Source organism: Episyrphus balteatus, chromosome 1 (assembly GCF_945859705.1).
Source record: "Episyrphus balteatus chromosome 1, idEpiBalt1.1, whole genome shotgun sequence".
NCBI classification, from domain to species: Eukaryota; Metazoa; Arthropoda; class Insecta; order Diptera; family Syrphidae; genus Episyrphus; species Episyrphus balteatus.
The window spans coordinates 164,648,052-164,663,583 of NC_079134.1; the positions used below are offsets into that span (position 1 = coordinate 164,648,052).

Here is a 15,532-nt window from a genome sequence, read left to right on the forward strand (position 1 = left end):
GCTGTATCTAAAAAAAATGGCCTAATAAGTCAACATATACCTATTTCAAATGAGAAAAAACTTTAACCCTCTTGGGGCGCCATCTAGCGTCAAAATAAAAATCTGAAAAAATTAATGGATTTTTTTTTTATTATTTAGAAACAGTTTTTCCACTTAGGAACTTGATTCCCGAAAAAAAACCTAAATAACGAACGCCCTAATCAATGTGCAGTTTTTATTTTGCGATAAGTTGAGACTTATACGGATTTAGAGTGATACCGCATTGTTTAAGGATTATTGGGATATTGCCTCTAGCGGATGGGATAGGTATTTGCATTTGTACATCATCTGCAAATAAAATGTTGACGAACGATTGAACAGCATTTGTATTTGGGGTACACCTATGTTTAAGTTTAAAGACTAAGATTGTTTATGGGCTATCCTTACTTTTTGGCAGCAATTGCACAAACAACATCAAACAAGGCGCTATAATAAAAGCCAAAATAGAACATAAGTTTCTTGCAAAGTAATTCATTGTTTACTCTATCAAAAGCCTTTGAGAAATCAAGCAAACAAAGAACAGTAAGATTGTTAGTTCAATTCTAACCTCATCGAGGACTTTGATCACACATGTTTGGGAGCTATTACTTTCACAAAAAGCAGACTGAAAGGTAGATAATAAATTGAACCTTTTAAGATGACTTGATATTTGTGATGCTAGAATTTTTTTAAAGATCTTTAATTGGCATGAAAAAATACTTATAGGACAAAAATCAGTGCACACGAACTAGTTTTGGCTACAGGGATAACTTTAGCTATTTTCCAGCTTTCAGGTAATGATGAGAAAGCAATGAAAAAATTTAGTAAATGTATAAGAATACACCCAGCACATGTGACATAATCATTTTAATGAAGCACCTCATCCTTACCAAGAGCATCAGACTTTATTGAAAGAATATGTTTTCTAAAACCTTAAACGCAGAGTGGGAAACAAATTCTAACATAATAGATTGATAGTTAGACACAAAGTCCAGCTTGAAGGTCTCTCGATATAAATGTCTTATTCAATTCATTAGAATCGGGGTATACTTTTGAAAAACATAATTTTTTCGTTACCGATTGATCGAAGATTATTGCAGAGCTTGCAAGACGATTGTTTTGTATCAAGCTTTGAGATGAAAAACCGTTTATTGGCCCAGTGATTTTGCATTGACCTTTGAACATCAGAGGTTAACCAGATACAATTTTTGCTGCGGACTGACACCGCGGTGCACCGTTTTAATATGAACATGTTTTTCATATAGGTAACTCAAGAAGCAATGATTACGAATAATCAACTTTATCAGTAGAGTTGACGAAATGTTGTCATAAATGCCAAGGCAACTCCGTTCCATCAGCTTGAATTGCAAAATTATCAACTGATTTCAAATCTCTAAATTTGAAAGTAAAAGAATTTTTAGTAGATACACGGGAGAATTCAATGTTGTAAGTGCAAGAAAACATTCCATGAATCAGAGATAACCATAAGATCGAGAAAACTAGTGTTGAGTTAAAGGCAAAGCGAGTGGCATAATGATTAAAGTAAACGAAGAGAAAATAGCTTTAAAAACTAGTCGTTAATAAAAATTGCAATCGACAAAACGTTGCCTTATTCTACTCATATAAAGTGATTTTAATGACAATTCTAAAAAGGGTGACATTTGTCCAACAAAAATCAAGCTGTCACATAAAATCGGGCGTAACCCTAAATTAACCCTCTGTCGGCACACGGGTGGGAATTTGCAGGACAAAATTAAAAAAATTACGATTTTTCAAAAAAGTGGTCACAAAAAAGACTCTTTATAAGGGTGAAAATATTTTTTTTCGAAATTGTGAATACAATATTCGAATTCCTCGGAATATTCTACATCATTTTCATACTTGATTCTCTATAAAATATTGTGACCGAAAAAAGTTCTAGCGACATGAAAAAGTATAAACCAAATTCGCACCCGTGTGCCTATCACGTCACAAAAGAGAGGTGTGCCTACAGAGGGTTAAACAACAACAAATAACACCTCTTGAAGTAATACCAATTTTTGAAAATGAAATTTTTGACGACTAAGGAAAACTTTATTTTAATGTATACCTAAACTTAGGGGGTGGATATTTCTTAGAAGTGAAATATCTCTCAAAATACCCCTTTTAACATACCCTTGTAGACATTTTTCCATTTTAATTAATTTAATATTGATCATTCTTAACCACCATTTAATTGAAATCATCAAATCCAAACAGCAAAGATTCATTTTAAAATCACTTTTTCCATCCATGTGCTTAAATTAAAAACACAATTCAGTTTCGTGCCTCCAATAAACAAGGGACATTGACTTAAATATAGAATAAGTACCTATACACTTTTATCTAGCCATCATAATTTGCTAACAAAAATAAAAAAGAACCATATAGTTGCATCAATCAAAATATATGCTCTCTCAGGCAAGATATGTACCTTATAGATAAGCCGAAGCCCCCGGCTGGTAATTAAATTGCCAATTCAATTCAATGGCAAGCGAAAATATTTACATCCCAAGTACCTACATATATCTAACTAGAGAAAGAGAGAGAGTGTCCTCTTTATACTTCAATCTTTCACCCCCATTTCATCCCATCTCACGATAACGCATGAGTTAGCGTGCTTAATTAAACACGGCATTTAATGAAATTATGTCCCATTTGCAACAAGCTGCGATTTCATTGAGGTCCAGTCATCAGCTTTGATTTATTCCGTTCCGTGAATATCTCAATGTGAAGTTCAGTGCAGCAAAATGCGCAATCCAAAACGTCGTCGTCGCTGTCGTTTTCGTGGTTGTGTTGTCGCCTGACCTGAACTACATTCATCATCATGCTTCTTGTTACAAAATCTGAAGTGGCCGTTTTCTAATTTTTGTGTTTGCTATTTTGTTTTGTGTTTGAATAGGTTAGCGCAGGTTCTACCACCTATTGTGAAAGTAGTAGCGTTGATCTCATTCGAAAACCATATTTACTTATGGCTTTATCCAACATTGCTATACGCGAGCGTGTAGCATGCTTAAATATTATATTTTCTATTGAGGCTGAGGGCACCCTTGTGTCGAGGTAGTTTCATTTATCCACAGTCAGTATCGTATTAGACGTGCAACGGTTCAAATGTTTAAATCAGAAAACCGTTCGGAATAAATTTTCAAAAAATTCTTGCCAGGAAACGGAAGTGATTGATCGGAAATTGTCTTTTAACGGAAATCACAGTCCGAATGTTTTTTCGATTTGTTTTTCTTTAAAAAACAAATAAAATATCGGAAGTATGGATTTTGATGACGTACTTAACGAAGTCGGTTCCTTTGGATTGTATCAAAAGCTTATTATCTGTGCTGTGCTCCTGCCAGCGGCGATACCGTGCGCGTTTCATGCTTACAGGTGTTTAATAATCATCTTTTTTGTTGTTGTTGAGAATAACCTTAACATTTTTGACGCAGCCAGCTATTTATAGCTGCTATTCCCGAACACTGGTGCCGTATTCCAGAACTTGAACCATGGACAAAGGATTACGGCGAATTAGTGAAGAATCTCAGCATTCCCGTGGAGATAGTAGATGACACGCTTAAATATTCCGAGTGTAAGATGTATGCTCGAAATTATAGCGAAATTGTAAGATATCTGGAATACAGGACACCCTATGACTTGGCTTTGGATAAAGTCTGGGACATTGGTGATCCTCGAGGAGGAAGAGTTATTGATTGTCGAAATGGTTGGCATTATGACACTGGGATGTATCCCAATACAGTTGTATCTGAGGTAATCGGATAAATTCTAACGAGGATAATATTTATTCAGAGATATTCTACTATTATTCAATTCCATAGTGGGATCTTGTATGTGAAAACAATTTTTACATTACTTTGGGATTATCGGTGTTTGGAATAGCTGGACTTGTGGGAAATTATATATTTGGATATTTGCAAGATATTTGGGGCAGACGACCCTCATTTTACTTGTATTTAATGATTGAGATATTGGCTTGTGCTGGAAGTGCTTTCGCTTGGGATTACTATTCATGGTTGGGAATGAGATTTATTGTGGGATTGACAGTGCCAGCTATACTTTCAAGTCCTTATGTTTTAGGTATTCATAGAACTCCATAAATACAAGGAACTGAATCAAAGAGCAATACATACATATTTGAAAATTTTAAAAAAATCCAACAGAAAGGATATCGTCAGTATTGTGATTTTAAAAAAAATTTACCTGATGGACTTTTTGAGCATTGCGAGTCTTTTAAAAATGACTATAGATAATTTATTCCTGGTGATGATTAAAAGTGTTTTTAGTGATATTTTTAGTGTAAAGACAGTTAAATAAACAATATACAATTTAAATTCACTTCTTAACTAAATTCTGTGTGTAATAAACCTATACATACGTCTTACCTGTGTAATATCTTACTTAAGACTTCAGCCATAGTTTGACATGGTTTTGTATATGACTATGATTATGGCCCAATACTGTTAACTGCAAGGATAATGACTTTTTGATATTATTTAGCTGCGACTTTGGTTCAGTACTTTCTGTGATTAACATTATATAAAATTCCTTTAATTTTTTGATGAAAATTTAAGTGAGTTGAGGCATCACAGTTCACAGCCCTCTCATTGGACGAAATGATATTGGTTCTGCCCTTGGTGCAGGATGAAATATCTTTTGTCTCATAATATTTAACCTCCATTTACAAGGGTGATGTGTTTTTTAAAAATCCCATATAATAAAAATCCCAATGTTAAAACTTGACTGGTATTTTTGTCTAAACCAGTTGCCGCGTAGTTCTATGTTATATGTTTTTCTGTTGTTCTTCCTCTTCTTTGTCTTTCTGTGTTGTATTAATAAAATAAAAAAAAATATTGATGTGATGTTCAGCCGATTTATAAAAAAAAATGAATGTAAATAATTTATTTTAAGATCGGTTCACTATGGTGTATACGTACTTTTTTCCAAAGCATTGCAGCTTTTCCTTCATTTACTTTCTCTGATATTTCTTTTCAAATGATCTGTATGATTATTGTCAGTAGAAAAGTAGTTATATACCGGATATCTGTTATGCAATATAGTTTAAGAAAACAATATATCGTAAATTCAGCTACAGCAGGTTAATATGTCTATCTTTCTATCTAATTTTCAAAGCAAATTCCTGATATTAATGTCCATTGTTTTCTGTTCCGCCCCATAAACCATACCCTAACACGTTAAACTACTTTTTTTATAATATAAAGGAAGGGTAAACAATGTAAACATTGATTTGCATGCGATATGAAGAAAACATACACGTAATAAAATTACCAGACAAGTGAAGCAAAATGGAACATTGTGCGCATAATCATATTAGTTTCCTTTGGTAACAAAAAACAAATTAACAAGTTAGAGTTTGCTTTTAACCAATTCTTAAAATTATTGACCGTTAAGCGATCCGCACCAGAAACTTAAAACTTAATGAGTCTTAATTAAACATATCGCTTAATACTGACGCCCAAACAGTAGTTTTGGTTAATACTAAGCTACGATGGGGTTTAAGGATTCCTCTTTGTCTGTATACACTCGCTTGAAATCTTCGTAAACTGTAGTTATGTTATCCATGTGTTAATTGTGATAATCCTTTATCAGAGTTTCTCAATGCAAAATCTTCTACAAAAACCTCTTGGTGGTTCATGCGTCACTAGCAAAATCATAATTATCTTCGGAGCTATTTTTATCCTGTATTAACCTTTGCCCATAAAATAATTTACTACACTCATTGGGACCTTTCTAAAGATATAGGCATACACAAATATACCAAACCTTAACGATCTTATGGTCAAAAATTAATTTTTTTTTCAAACTAGCACCATTTTTTAAAAAATCAATCAATCAAAAAAAACATCCTTCGCATTTCACTGATTTTTAAAATTTCATATTAGCTTTTTCTATTACCTTTTGATATACCAAAAAGCTAAAAAAAAAAACTTAGGAGAAAATAATGTTTGTCCTTTATTTTATACACTGATGAAAATGACACTCGATTTCGTGTATACAAAAGGTGTTATAACCCCTACAAAGTAGTCAACTTCGCGTTTAATTTGTTTTGGGAAGCTTATGTCGAAATCAAGTTTCTCTTCGAAGCGTCAAACGCAAGCGTGAAATCAGTTTAAAAATAGAAAATTTGACATAATTTCAGAGCAACTGCAGTTCTATAAGTCCGAAACGGCTTTATCTGTCCAAAAGTTGGATATTTTTCACACAAAGCCAAAGGCTAAAAACTGTTTTATGTCCAAAAATTGAGTTATTATAAATGAGCAGTGACTTTTCAAAAGGGGATACAAAATTATAACGCAAAAACTGGTACTCAGTTTGAAAAAAGTAAAAAGTGATTTTGATTTTTTTTTTTGGTAATTCATTTCTTATAGAACTGATACCGGAACAAAAAAAAAACGCTATAAATAAGGTGTGGCGCTACTGTCGCTTAACTTCTGATTCTGATTCTTATTTAAAAGGATTTTATTTTTCTGTTAATTTATTAACACTGACGACAAGAAGATAAACATTTTATTTTTTTCAATTATTGAGTCTATTTTTAATTTCGATTAGGGCGTGTCAGCATCTAGGCCGTATTCAATTTATATGCACGTTGTCCACTTGCACGGTGGCGTATACGTGCTATTTTTTTTTTGATTGGCTTTTCTTAAACCGAATATGCAAGAGTAGGGAAGAAGAGGATGGATTATTATGTTAGAAAATGTAGGTTCATGCAATCTGGCCATATGATATATTATTTAAAAGTATTATAATGCTGAACGGAATATAGGCACTCTAAGGGCCAGTTGTACAAATATTTAATCCGTGGTTCAGCAACTTTTATCTTCTGAATTCGCTGGTAGTTTTGAGTTTTAGCACAGGTTCTAGGTCAATATAGGTTGAGATAGCTAAATCCATCCTTGAACCAAAGTTGATCCACTGCTAATCCGCCGAAATCGGCGAGTTAAATTCCTGATCCGAGGCTGAACCACGTTTGTACAACTGGTCCTAAAAAAGTTTATATAATCCAGTCAAATAAGGGTTTAACCTCGGAATGAATGTTAGTAGAATTTTTTTTTGCTCAATATCTTCCTTTTGCCATTCTATAACATATCTCAAAAGTCTAGAAAAATCTCATGTCCGCTTGTCGCGATTTCAAGGTCAAATCGCGAAATGGAGATTTTCAAAATTAGCAAAAATAGGCTATGGTATTATATACACATATGATACATGATTTCAAGGTATTTTTTAATGTTGATTCCAAAAAATCTAAAATCAAGACAATCTGACGTCTCTGGAAAAAGTTATACCTGTTTTTCATCTGTCAACTCATATTATTATAACAGTTGCAAACTTACTGCCGAAAAACCCTTAAAAGTTATGGTAGATGAACCAAATTTTGCATGAAGATTTTAGAATCCATCATTATTAAAAATCAAAACAATCCATTACAAAAAATATATATAACTACGAAATAATGGCATTTTTTTGATGGAGGGGCAAATTTTAGGATATGCACTAAAGAAGATTCTTGTTCATCTTAGGAATAAGTGCTAATAGGCTAATTTTTTCATTTTAATCTTTGTTTGGATGTTCTTTAACTACCCTCAAAAATCTAAAAAAATCTCATGTCCGCAAGTCCTAATTTTCTTGGTTTGAAAATAAGGTGCAGATTTTAAAAAATTAATAAGAAAAGTTTAAATTTTTATATGTATACCAACATAAGCGACATGATTTAAAGGTATTTTTTAACACTTATTCCAACAAAACTCACAAACAAGTCAACCTGACCATCCCTGAAAAGTAATGCACTTTATTCATGTTGATCTGACACAAATATCTGAAGTGTAGTTTTTCAATTTTTTTAAAATCTGCACCTTATTTTCAAACCAAGAAAATTAGGACTTGCGGACATGAGATTTTTTTAGATTTTTGAGGGTAGCTAAAGAACATCCAAACAAAGATTGAAATGAAAAAAATAGCCTATTAGCACTTATTCCTAAGATGAACAAGAATCTTCTTTAGTGCATATCCTAAAATTTGCCCCTCCATCAAAAAAATGCCATTATTTCGTAGGTATATATATTTTTTGTAATGGATTGTTTTGATTTTTAATAATGATGGATTCTAAAATCTTCATGCAAAATTTGGTTCATCTACCATAACTTTAAAGGGTTTTTCGGCAGTAAGTTTGCAACTGTTATAATAATATGAGTTGACAGATGAAAAACAGGTATAACTTTTTCCAGAGACGTCAGATTGTCTTGATTTTAGATTTTTTGGAATCAACGTTAAAAAATACCTTGAAATCATGTATCATATGTGTATATAATACCATAGCCTATTTTTGCTAATTTTGAAAATCTCCATTTCGCGATTTGACCTTGAAATCGCGACAAGCGGACATGCGATTTTTCTAGACTTTTGAGATATGTTATAGAATGGCAAAAGGAAGATATTGAGCAAAAAAAAATTCTACTAACATTCATTCCGAGATTTACCCCTTTTTTCTCCTTATTTTACTGTATTAATAATATTAGAGAGGAATTAGAAGTAACAGGTTGACAAACTAACGGCTAAAAGAAACATTTTGCTCTGAATGAAGAATTTCGAGAGAGAGAATTTAAAAACCTTTCCAAAGTACAAATTTTTTTGACTTTCGCTCTCACCCTTAATCTGCTGTGACGGGCTCTTAGATTATTTTGTTTCGGTGTGATCTGCAAAAACCGGTAAACGGAATCATGTACAAAAAGGAATCATTTTGGAACGAAATCATTTTTGTTAATTAAATTTCAATATAAACTTTAACGTAATGCCTTTGATTCAGTTCTGATGGAGATAATTTAAAAATGAAGACAAAAAAAAACAAACAAATTTATTTTTTTTTATTTTCTAGCAATTGAACTTGTGGGCCCCGAAAAGAGAGTTTTCTGTACAATAGTGTCAAATATTGCCTATTCATTTGGTCTAACATTTTTAGCTGGAGTCGTATATCTAGTCCGAGATTGGAGATTTCTCAGTTTGGCAGTATCTTTGCCACTTTTGCTTTTGTTTTCCTGTTTCTTTGTACTTCCAGAATCACCAAGATGGTTAGCTGCATTTGGCAAAACTAAAGAAGCTGCAAAAGTTCTCAAGACAATTGCACGCGTTAACGGTAAGGAAATACCAACAGGTTATACAGCTGAACTGACACAAAAGCTAACGCAATCCACAACTGCCCATAAAAAGGGATCATCTCATGGAATAATGGATCTTTTTCGTTCGCCAAACCTCAGAAAGAAAACAATTATAATAACATTTATATGGTTTACCAATACAAGCGTGTATGTGGGTCTGAGCTATTATGCTCCGGCCTTAGGTGGAGATGAAATTTGGAATTTCTTCCTTGCTGGAGCTGTTGAATTACCAACTTATCTTATTCTATGGCCGGGACTTCATTTCTTTGGAAGACGTTGGGTTCTATGTCTTTCAATGCTAACAGGTGGTATTGCATGCATCACAACATTCCTTTACGCCAAGGATCATTTGATAATGATAATTTTATACTGCATTGGAAAGATGGGGATTTCCTCTTCGTACGTTGTATTGCCACTACTTGCATCCGAGCTGTATCCGACAGTTGTTCGAGGTCTAGGAATGAGCTTTAGTGGTGTAATTGCAATGATTGGACCAATTTTAATTCCAATTATAAATCATATGGTGAGAGAAAAAAATATTTAATTTGAAAAAAAGAGCTTAATTAACGATTTTTCAGGGTGAACATATGCTTGTGCTGCCTTTGATTGTGATGGGTGCTTTGTTGGTCGTTGGGGGACTTGCAACATTATTACTGCCAGAAACTAAAGGGAAGAATCTTCCTCAAACATTGGAAGAAGGTGAAACTGTACCATTAAAGAGTATGTTTTCTTGTTGTCAAGCTTCACCAAGAAGACATTCTATACCTTTGCGAAGAGACTCGGTGAGACCAGGAAGAAATGTTTGTAGTGTTTGTAAAAATGAAATAAAGAATTCGAGAAGATAGATTTTTAAGTTGATACACTTGTTGTGAAGAGTTTTTCTATATTTTAAAAAATCTCGTTGTATATGGAATCTAAGGAGATTTTATCGAAGTTGATGATTACTTAAATTTGAACAATCGTCATTTGAAAACATTTGAATCCATATTTTACACAATTTTAAATTGTGATATCTCCTAAATGATTGCTCATAGAAAAAAAGTGTTATAATTTTTTTAGGGAATTGCTAAATCTATAAGTCTCTGATATATTTATTTTTGATAGCTTCCTTCGTTTGGAAAACCAACATTTTTAAAACTAAACCTTGAATTACTTTTTATGCATATACATGAGATTTTTGGGGACTTTTGACATTTTACTTTAATTGATGTTTCTATATACTCTGTATCTGTACCAATTCTATGAGGATTGAAAGCTTCTACGCAGAGCGGGAATTTTATCTCTACAATTTTAATCTCTACAAAAAACTTAAATCTTGAACTCAGTAATATTTTAGGGATTGTAAAAGCTATATTGTTTTTTTTTTTAATCTCATGATGAAAATATTATCTATTTTACCATTTCCACAAAAATGTATAAAGCCTAGTATGCAGCTGAAGCGATTAAAAAAATTTTAAGTCTACAACGAACATGTTAAAGCCTATAGTACGCTGCTGATGCGAAACGAAAAATTTTCAAGTCTCCAAAGTCGACAACGAAAATGCTAACGAAAAAATATCATCGAGTATTCTATCAAAGTCAAAATAAAAAAATTCAAAATTAATTTAAAATCAAGAAAAATCAACAGAAAATAATTTTTAAAGCAAGAAATAAATGAATTAAAAGTGAAAAAAACGTCAACACTGCTCTTGAAGTCAAGAAAAATGCACAGGACAGTAAAAAGCATGGTATAAAAGAGAAGGTATGATCATTAGAAAAAACTCAGTATCGAGAACTGTCAAAACTTAAAAAATGGCTACTTAAGGTTTTGACAGCTCCCATTGAAATTGTTGTTGTAGACAAATTTGTCTTGGAAATTGTTGTTGCTTTTGACTTTGCCAAATATTAAACGTCAAAACCTTACTACCCCATTTTGTAAGATGGCTGCTCTAATGATCATACCTTGTCTTTTTATACCATGAGTAAAAAGTAAGTGTCAAATGAGTGAAAACTCTCCAATTTTTCGCTATAGCTGCGTACTGCGTACTGAAAAACGAAAAGCAAAACGAAATTTTTCGTTCAAGATTTCGTTTACGAAATTTTGTATTGAAAATTTCGTTTCGCATCAGCATCGTACTAGGCTTTAATTGTAAGGCCTGGTACGCAGATCGAGCTAAATTTTAGCACATCTAAAATTCCCATACAAGTTATCGATAATCTATATGGGATCCATTTTAGCTCGGCTGAAATTTTTCGATAATTTGTGTGGGAGCTAAAATATAACTCGAACAGCGTACCCAGGCTTAAGCCTTGTACGCACATCGCGCTAAATTTTAGCTCCCATACAAATTATCGAAAAATTTTAGCCGAGCTTATCCCATAAAATCCCCAAATTATCGTTAACTTGTATGGGAATTTTATCTCGGCTAAAATTTAGCGCGAACAGCGTACCAGGCAATTAATTTTAAAACAGTTTTGTTGTAGTACGAACCTACCAAGTGAATTCCTGTGAGTGAGAAGTATAAACTCAATCGCGTGCATATAAGTATGTACATACATACATTTTTGTTTTTTATTTCATAAAGCCTGGTACGCAGCTCGCGCTAAATTTTAGCTCCCATACAAATTATCGAAAAATTTTATCTCAGCTAAATTCGATCCCATACAAATTACAGATAACTTGTATGAAAATTTTATCTCGGCTAAAATTTAGCGCGAGCAGCGTACCAGGCTATAATAAAAATAGATTCATTTTATCATTTGCGCAAAAATTTGTAAATTTGTAAAAAAGTATAGAAATTCTATATTCAAATCACTGAATGCTTTCATCCAATTCGCCGTGTTGTCGGCCATCAATTTTTACCCATATGACAGTTGACAGCTGTCAATTTTCTCGTGGAAAACTATCATCCTCCTGTTCTTTACGTTGTTGAATTAAAAATTTCAAGAATATAAATAAATTAAAAACATAAAAAATGTTTGAAAATGGTGAATTCATCGATGACATCGAAGATCTTATATCAGCCGATGATATAAAACCCAAAGAACGATATGCAAACAAAAAGAATGTCACCTTACGTGCAAAAAAACGCATCACAATTGCCACCGAAGAACCTCCACCACGAGAGAAAAAAATCCACGAAAGTGTCATCCCAGGAACACAAACAGTCTTCGTCAAAACATGGGGTTGTGCTCACAACAATTCCGATTCCGAATACATGGCTGGTCAATTAGCTGCTTATGGTTATAATTTGACTAATAACAAAGAAAATGCCGATTTATGGCTACTCAACAGTTGCACTGTGAAAAATCCTTCCGAGGATACATTTCGCAATGAAATCGAATCGGGAATGAAAAATGGTAAACACGTGGTAGTGGCCGGCTGTGTGCCACAAGGTGCTCCAAAGTCAGAATATCTCGATGGGATGTCTGTCATTGGAGTTCAACAAATCGACCGAGTTGTCGAAGTTGTTGAAGAGACCTTAAAGGGACACAGTGTCCGTTTGCTTCAAAACAAAAAAGTCAATGGTAAACGTGTGGCTGGAGCTAAACTTGCTCTGCCCAAAGTTCGTAAGAATCCATTGATTGAAATCATTGCAATCAATTCGGGATGCTTGAATCAATGCACTTATTGCAAGACAAAGCATGCCCGAGGCGATTTGGCAAGTTATCCGATTGATGAGATTGTAGAACGGGCCAAACAAGCATTCGATGAAGGATGTTGTGAGATATGGTTGACATCGGAAGATACCGGAGCTTACGGAAGAGATATCGATACATCTCTTCCGGAATTGCTTTGGAAGCTGGTTGAGGTTATTCCCGAGTCCTGTATGATGCGGGTGGGGATGACAAATCCTCCATATATTCTTGAGCACTTGGAAGAGGTGGCAAAGATCTTGAACCATCCTCGGGTGTATGCTTTTCTCCACGTGCCCGTGCAGAGTGGAAGTGATAGTGTTTTGGGAGAGATGAAGCGGGAATATTGTCGCAAGGAATTTGAACATGTTGTGAATTTCTTGCGAGAACGAGTTCCTGGGCTAACAATTGCCACAGATATAATTTGTGGTTTTCCGAGCGAAACAGAGGATGATTTCGAAGAAACTATGACACTTTGTGCCAAGTATAAATTTCCAAGTTTGTTTATTAATCAATTCTTTCCACGACCAGGAACACCAGCCGCTCGAATGACTCGTATACCAGCAAATCTCGTCAAAAAAAGAACCAAACGATTGACAGATCTTTTTAATAGCTATGAACCTTATGCTGGACGAGTTGGAGAGGTTTATAAAGTTTTGGTTACTGAAATTTCTCACGACAAGAAACATTATGTGGGACATAATAAATATTATGAACAGATTTTATTGCCAATGAAGGAGAATCTTCTTGGAACAGCAGTAAGGGTGAAAATTATAGCAACTACCAAGTTCAGCATGAATGCTGAAATTATTGATGAGGAAGATGATTGGAAGAAATGTAGTAAAAAGAAGGAAACACAAATTAATGGACATGCTAATGTAGCCAAGAGCGCATTTGAAAAAGATTCAAAGATTAGTAAAAAGGCTCTTGGTTACTTTTTGATTTGTGTTTTTGTTGCTTTTATTGCACAGTTGTTGTTGAAATTTTTATAAAATAAAGATAGACATTTGAACTTGATTTGGCTTTTTGTTTTTTTTATTTCTTTTTGGAGAGGAAAGATTTTTGTCCTTTTCTAAGGCTATTATAGTTAAGTCTAGTAGTTCAAATTCAAATGAAGTTTCATCCTAATCCTCATTGAAGTTGCGGGAAAGCAGAGACGTTGTGAGGTATTTTTATATTATATGTAAGGTGAAGTATTTTCAATAACCGCGCACATGTCCTGGAAGTTATTGATTTTCTGGTCCTCCAGGTTGAATAGTAGCTATGGAACTACAAGCCTTGGATAAAATTGGATTTATCCATGACTATCCTTCTTGTTTGTAGTTAGGTGTTGAAATCTTTGAAAAGCTACATGATCACTACTATTCTCACGAGGTCGAAACCATGCTTAACTATATTTTAGGCTAAATTATGTTCATTTCGACATTTAAACGGAGATATAAATCAGCAGAACTGTCGAATATAAATTCAGGCCCTTATTGCTAGTGTCGTTCAACTTTCGATGCGATAAGAGTCAATGGAATCTATTTTTGTATTGTGTATCTCTTTCGACAAAGATATTTGCTATTGTGAAGTATGAACTCGATTTGAGTCAATAGCAAAATTGTAAACGAAAAAGATCGAACAATAAAACGAAAACTTTCTTTCACAATAGAATTTCACGACATCAAAATACATTTTCGATGATCTCTTTTCGACAAAAGTCGTCCATCGAGAGATTCACAATAACAAAAGTCATTTTCAATGATCGACTATCGACAAAAGTCGTCTATCGATAGACAAACGACACTCGCAATAAGGGCCTTAAGCAGAAATTTGCCCGGAAAGTGAAACTCATAAAGTTCAAGTCATCACCACAGTGTGTGATGCAATTTCTTGTTTTAAAGACTCATTTATTTCACATGAATTTTTCGATTCAATTTAAATCTAGGCAAATAGTCTTTAAAAATCTTCTATCTTCCCATGGCAAAGACGTGCTTCTTATTCCATTTTTTGAAGAAAACCCATTTGGTTGCATTTTATTTTGACCACCACTTCAACGCTTCTTATTTTAGACTTAAGCATAATGGGAACTTATTTTACTATCAAGGGCTAATCTTATTTCGCTCATGTTTTGTCGAATGTAAACGTTTCAGTAATAAAAGTCTTTTGAAGCCTTATGACCCATCACTATCTATAACTGAAAGAACAGTTACTCCTCAGTCGTAAAGAAAATATAAAAACCATACAACTTCTTGTTGTAACGAGATTTCGATGTAAACGGTCTGATCACGGTCTGATTTGAATCGAAATTTGTTACGAATGCCAAAAACGAATCACAGAATCCGTTTGAAAGGGAAATTTTTTTACAAATTGTCATAGAAAAGAGTCGTAGAAAATTTCCGTTAAGAATGAAATTCTTGTCATGTTGTGGTTACAACATATATTGTATTGTTGGTTTTTCTTCAAAACATTGTATAACAAAATCTTGGGTTTTCCGCGTTCTGGAAAATTTTCATACTTTTTAATTATGGGTCTCGCTATTGGCTCAACTGATTTTAATATAGACAAATGTTTCATTTTTCAAAAACAAAAAATGAAAAATATACAAAGAACACGTTTTGTGTAAAAAGCTTACAGATAACGAGTATACCTACATATGTATCTGAAACAAAATTTACCTATCATAAATCTTATAACTTTAAACGAGCTAAAATTGTTTATAT

The 15,532-nt window shown here is 33.5% G+C and overlaps 2 protein-coding genes across 2 annotated transcripts; both read left to right on the forward strand.

Annotated features, from left to right (window-relative positions):
* The first annotated feature begins 3,081 nt into the window (after positions 1 to 3,081).
* On the forward strand, positions 3,082 to 10,085 carry LOC129921078 (beta-alanine transporter). The gene is made up of 5 exons (XM_056002727.1): positions 3,082 to 3,414; positions 3,474 to 3,792; positions 3,861 to 4,119; positions 8,933 to 9,735; positions 9,791 to 10,085. Exons 1-5 carry the CDS (start codon positions 3,302 to 3,304, stop codon positions 10,055 to 10,057), a joined length of 1,761 nt encoding a protein of 586 aa, XP_055858702.1. The 5' UTR covers positions 3,082 to 3,301; the 3' UTR covers positions 10,058 to 10,085.
* Positions 10,086 to 12,089: 2,004 nt separating this feature from the next.
* Positions 12,090 to 13,844, forward strand: LOC129921079 (threonylcarbamoyladenosine tRNA methylthiotransferase). The gene has a single exon (XM_056002728.1). The coding sequence runs from the start codon at positions 12,167 to 12,169 to the stop codon at positions 13,817 to 13,819; it is 1,653 nt and encodes a 550-aa protein (XP_055858703.1). The 5' UTR covers positions 12,090 to 12,166; the 3' UTR covers positions 13,820 to 13,844.
* The last annotated feature ends 1,688 nt before the right edge of the window (positions 13,845 to 15,532 follow it).

What these genes read in the sequence shown, in the direction of transcription:
- LOC129921078 (XM_056002727.1), top strand. Translation starts at nt 3,302, where the DNA reads ATGGATTTTGATGACGTACTTAACGAAGTCGGTTCCTTTGGATTGTAT. An exon ending in CCAATACAGTTGTATCTGAG is followed by an intron (nt 3,793 to 3,860) that starts GTAATCGGATAA and finishes TCAATTCCATAG; the next exon opens with TGGGATCTTGTATGTGAAAA. An exon ending in TTCAAGTCCTTATGTTTTAG is followed by an intron (nt 4,120 to 8,932) that starts GTATTCATAGAA and finishes TTTATTTTCTAG; the next exon opens with CAATTGAACTTGTGGGCCCC.
- LOC129921079 (XM_056002728.1), top strand. Translation starts at nt 12,167, where the DNA reads ATGTTTGAAAATGGTGAATTCATCGATGACATCGAAGATCTTATATCA.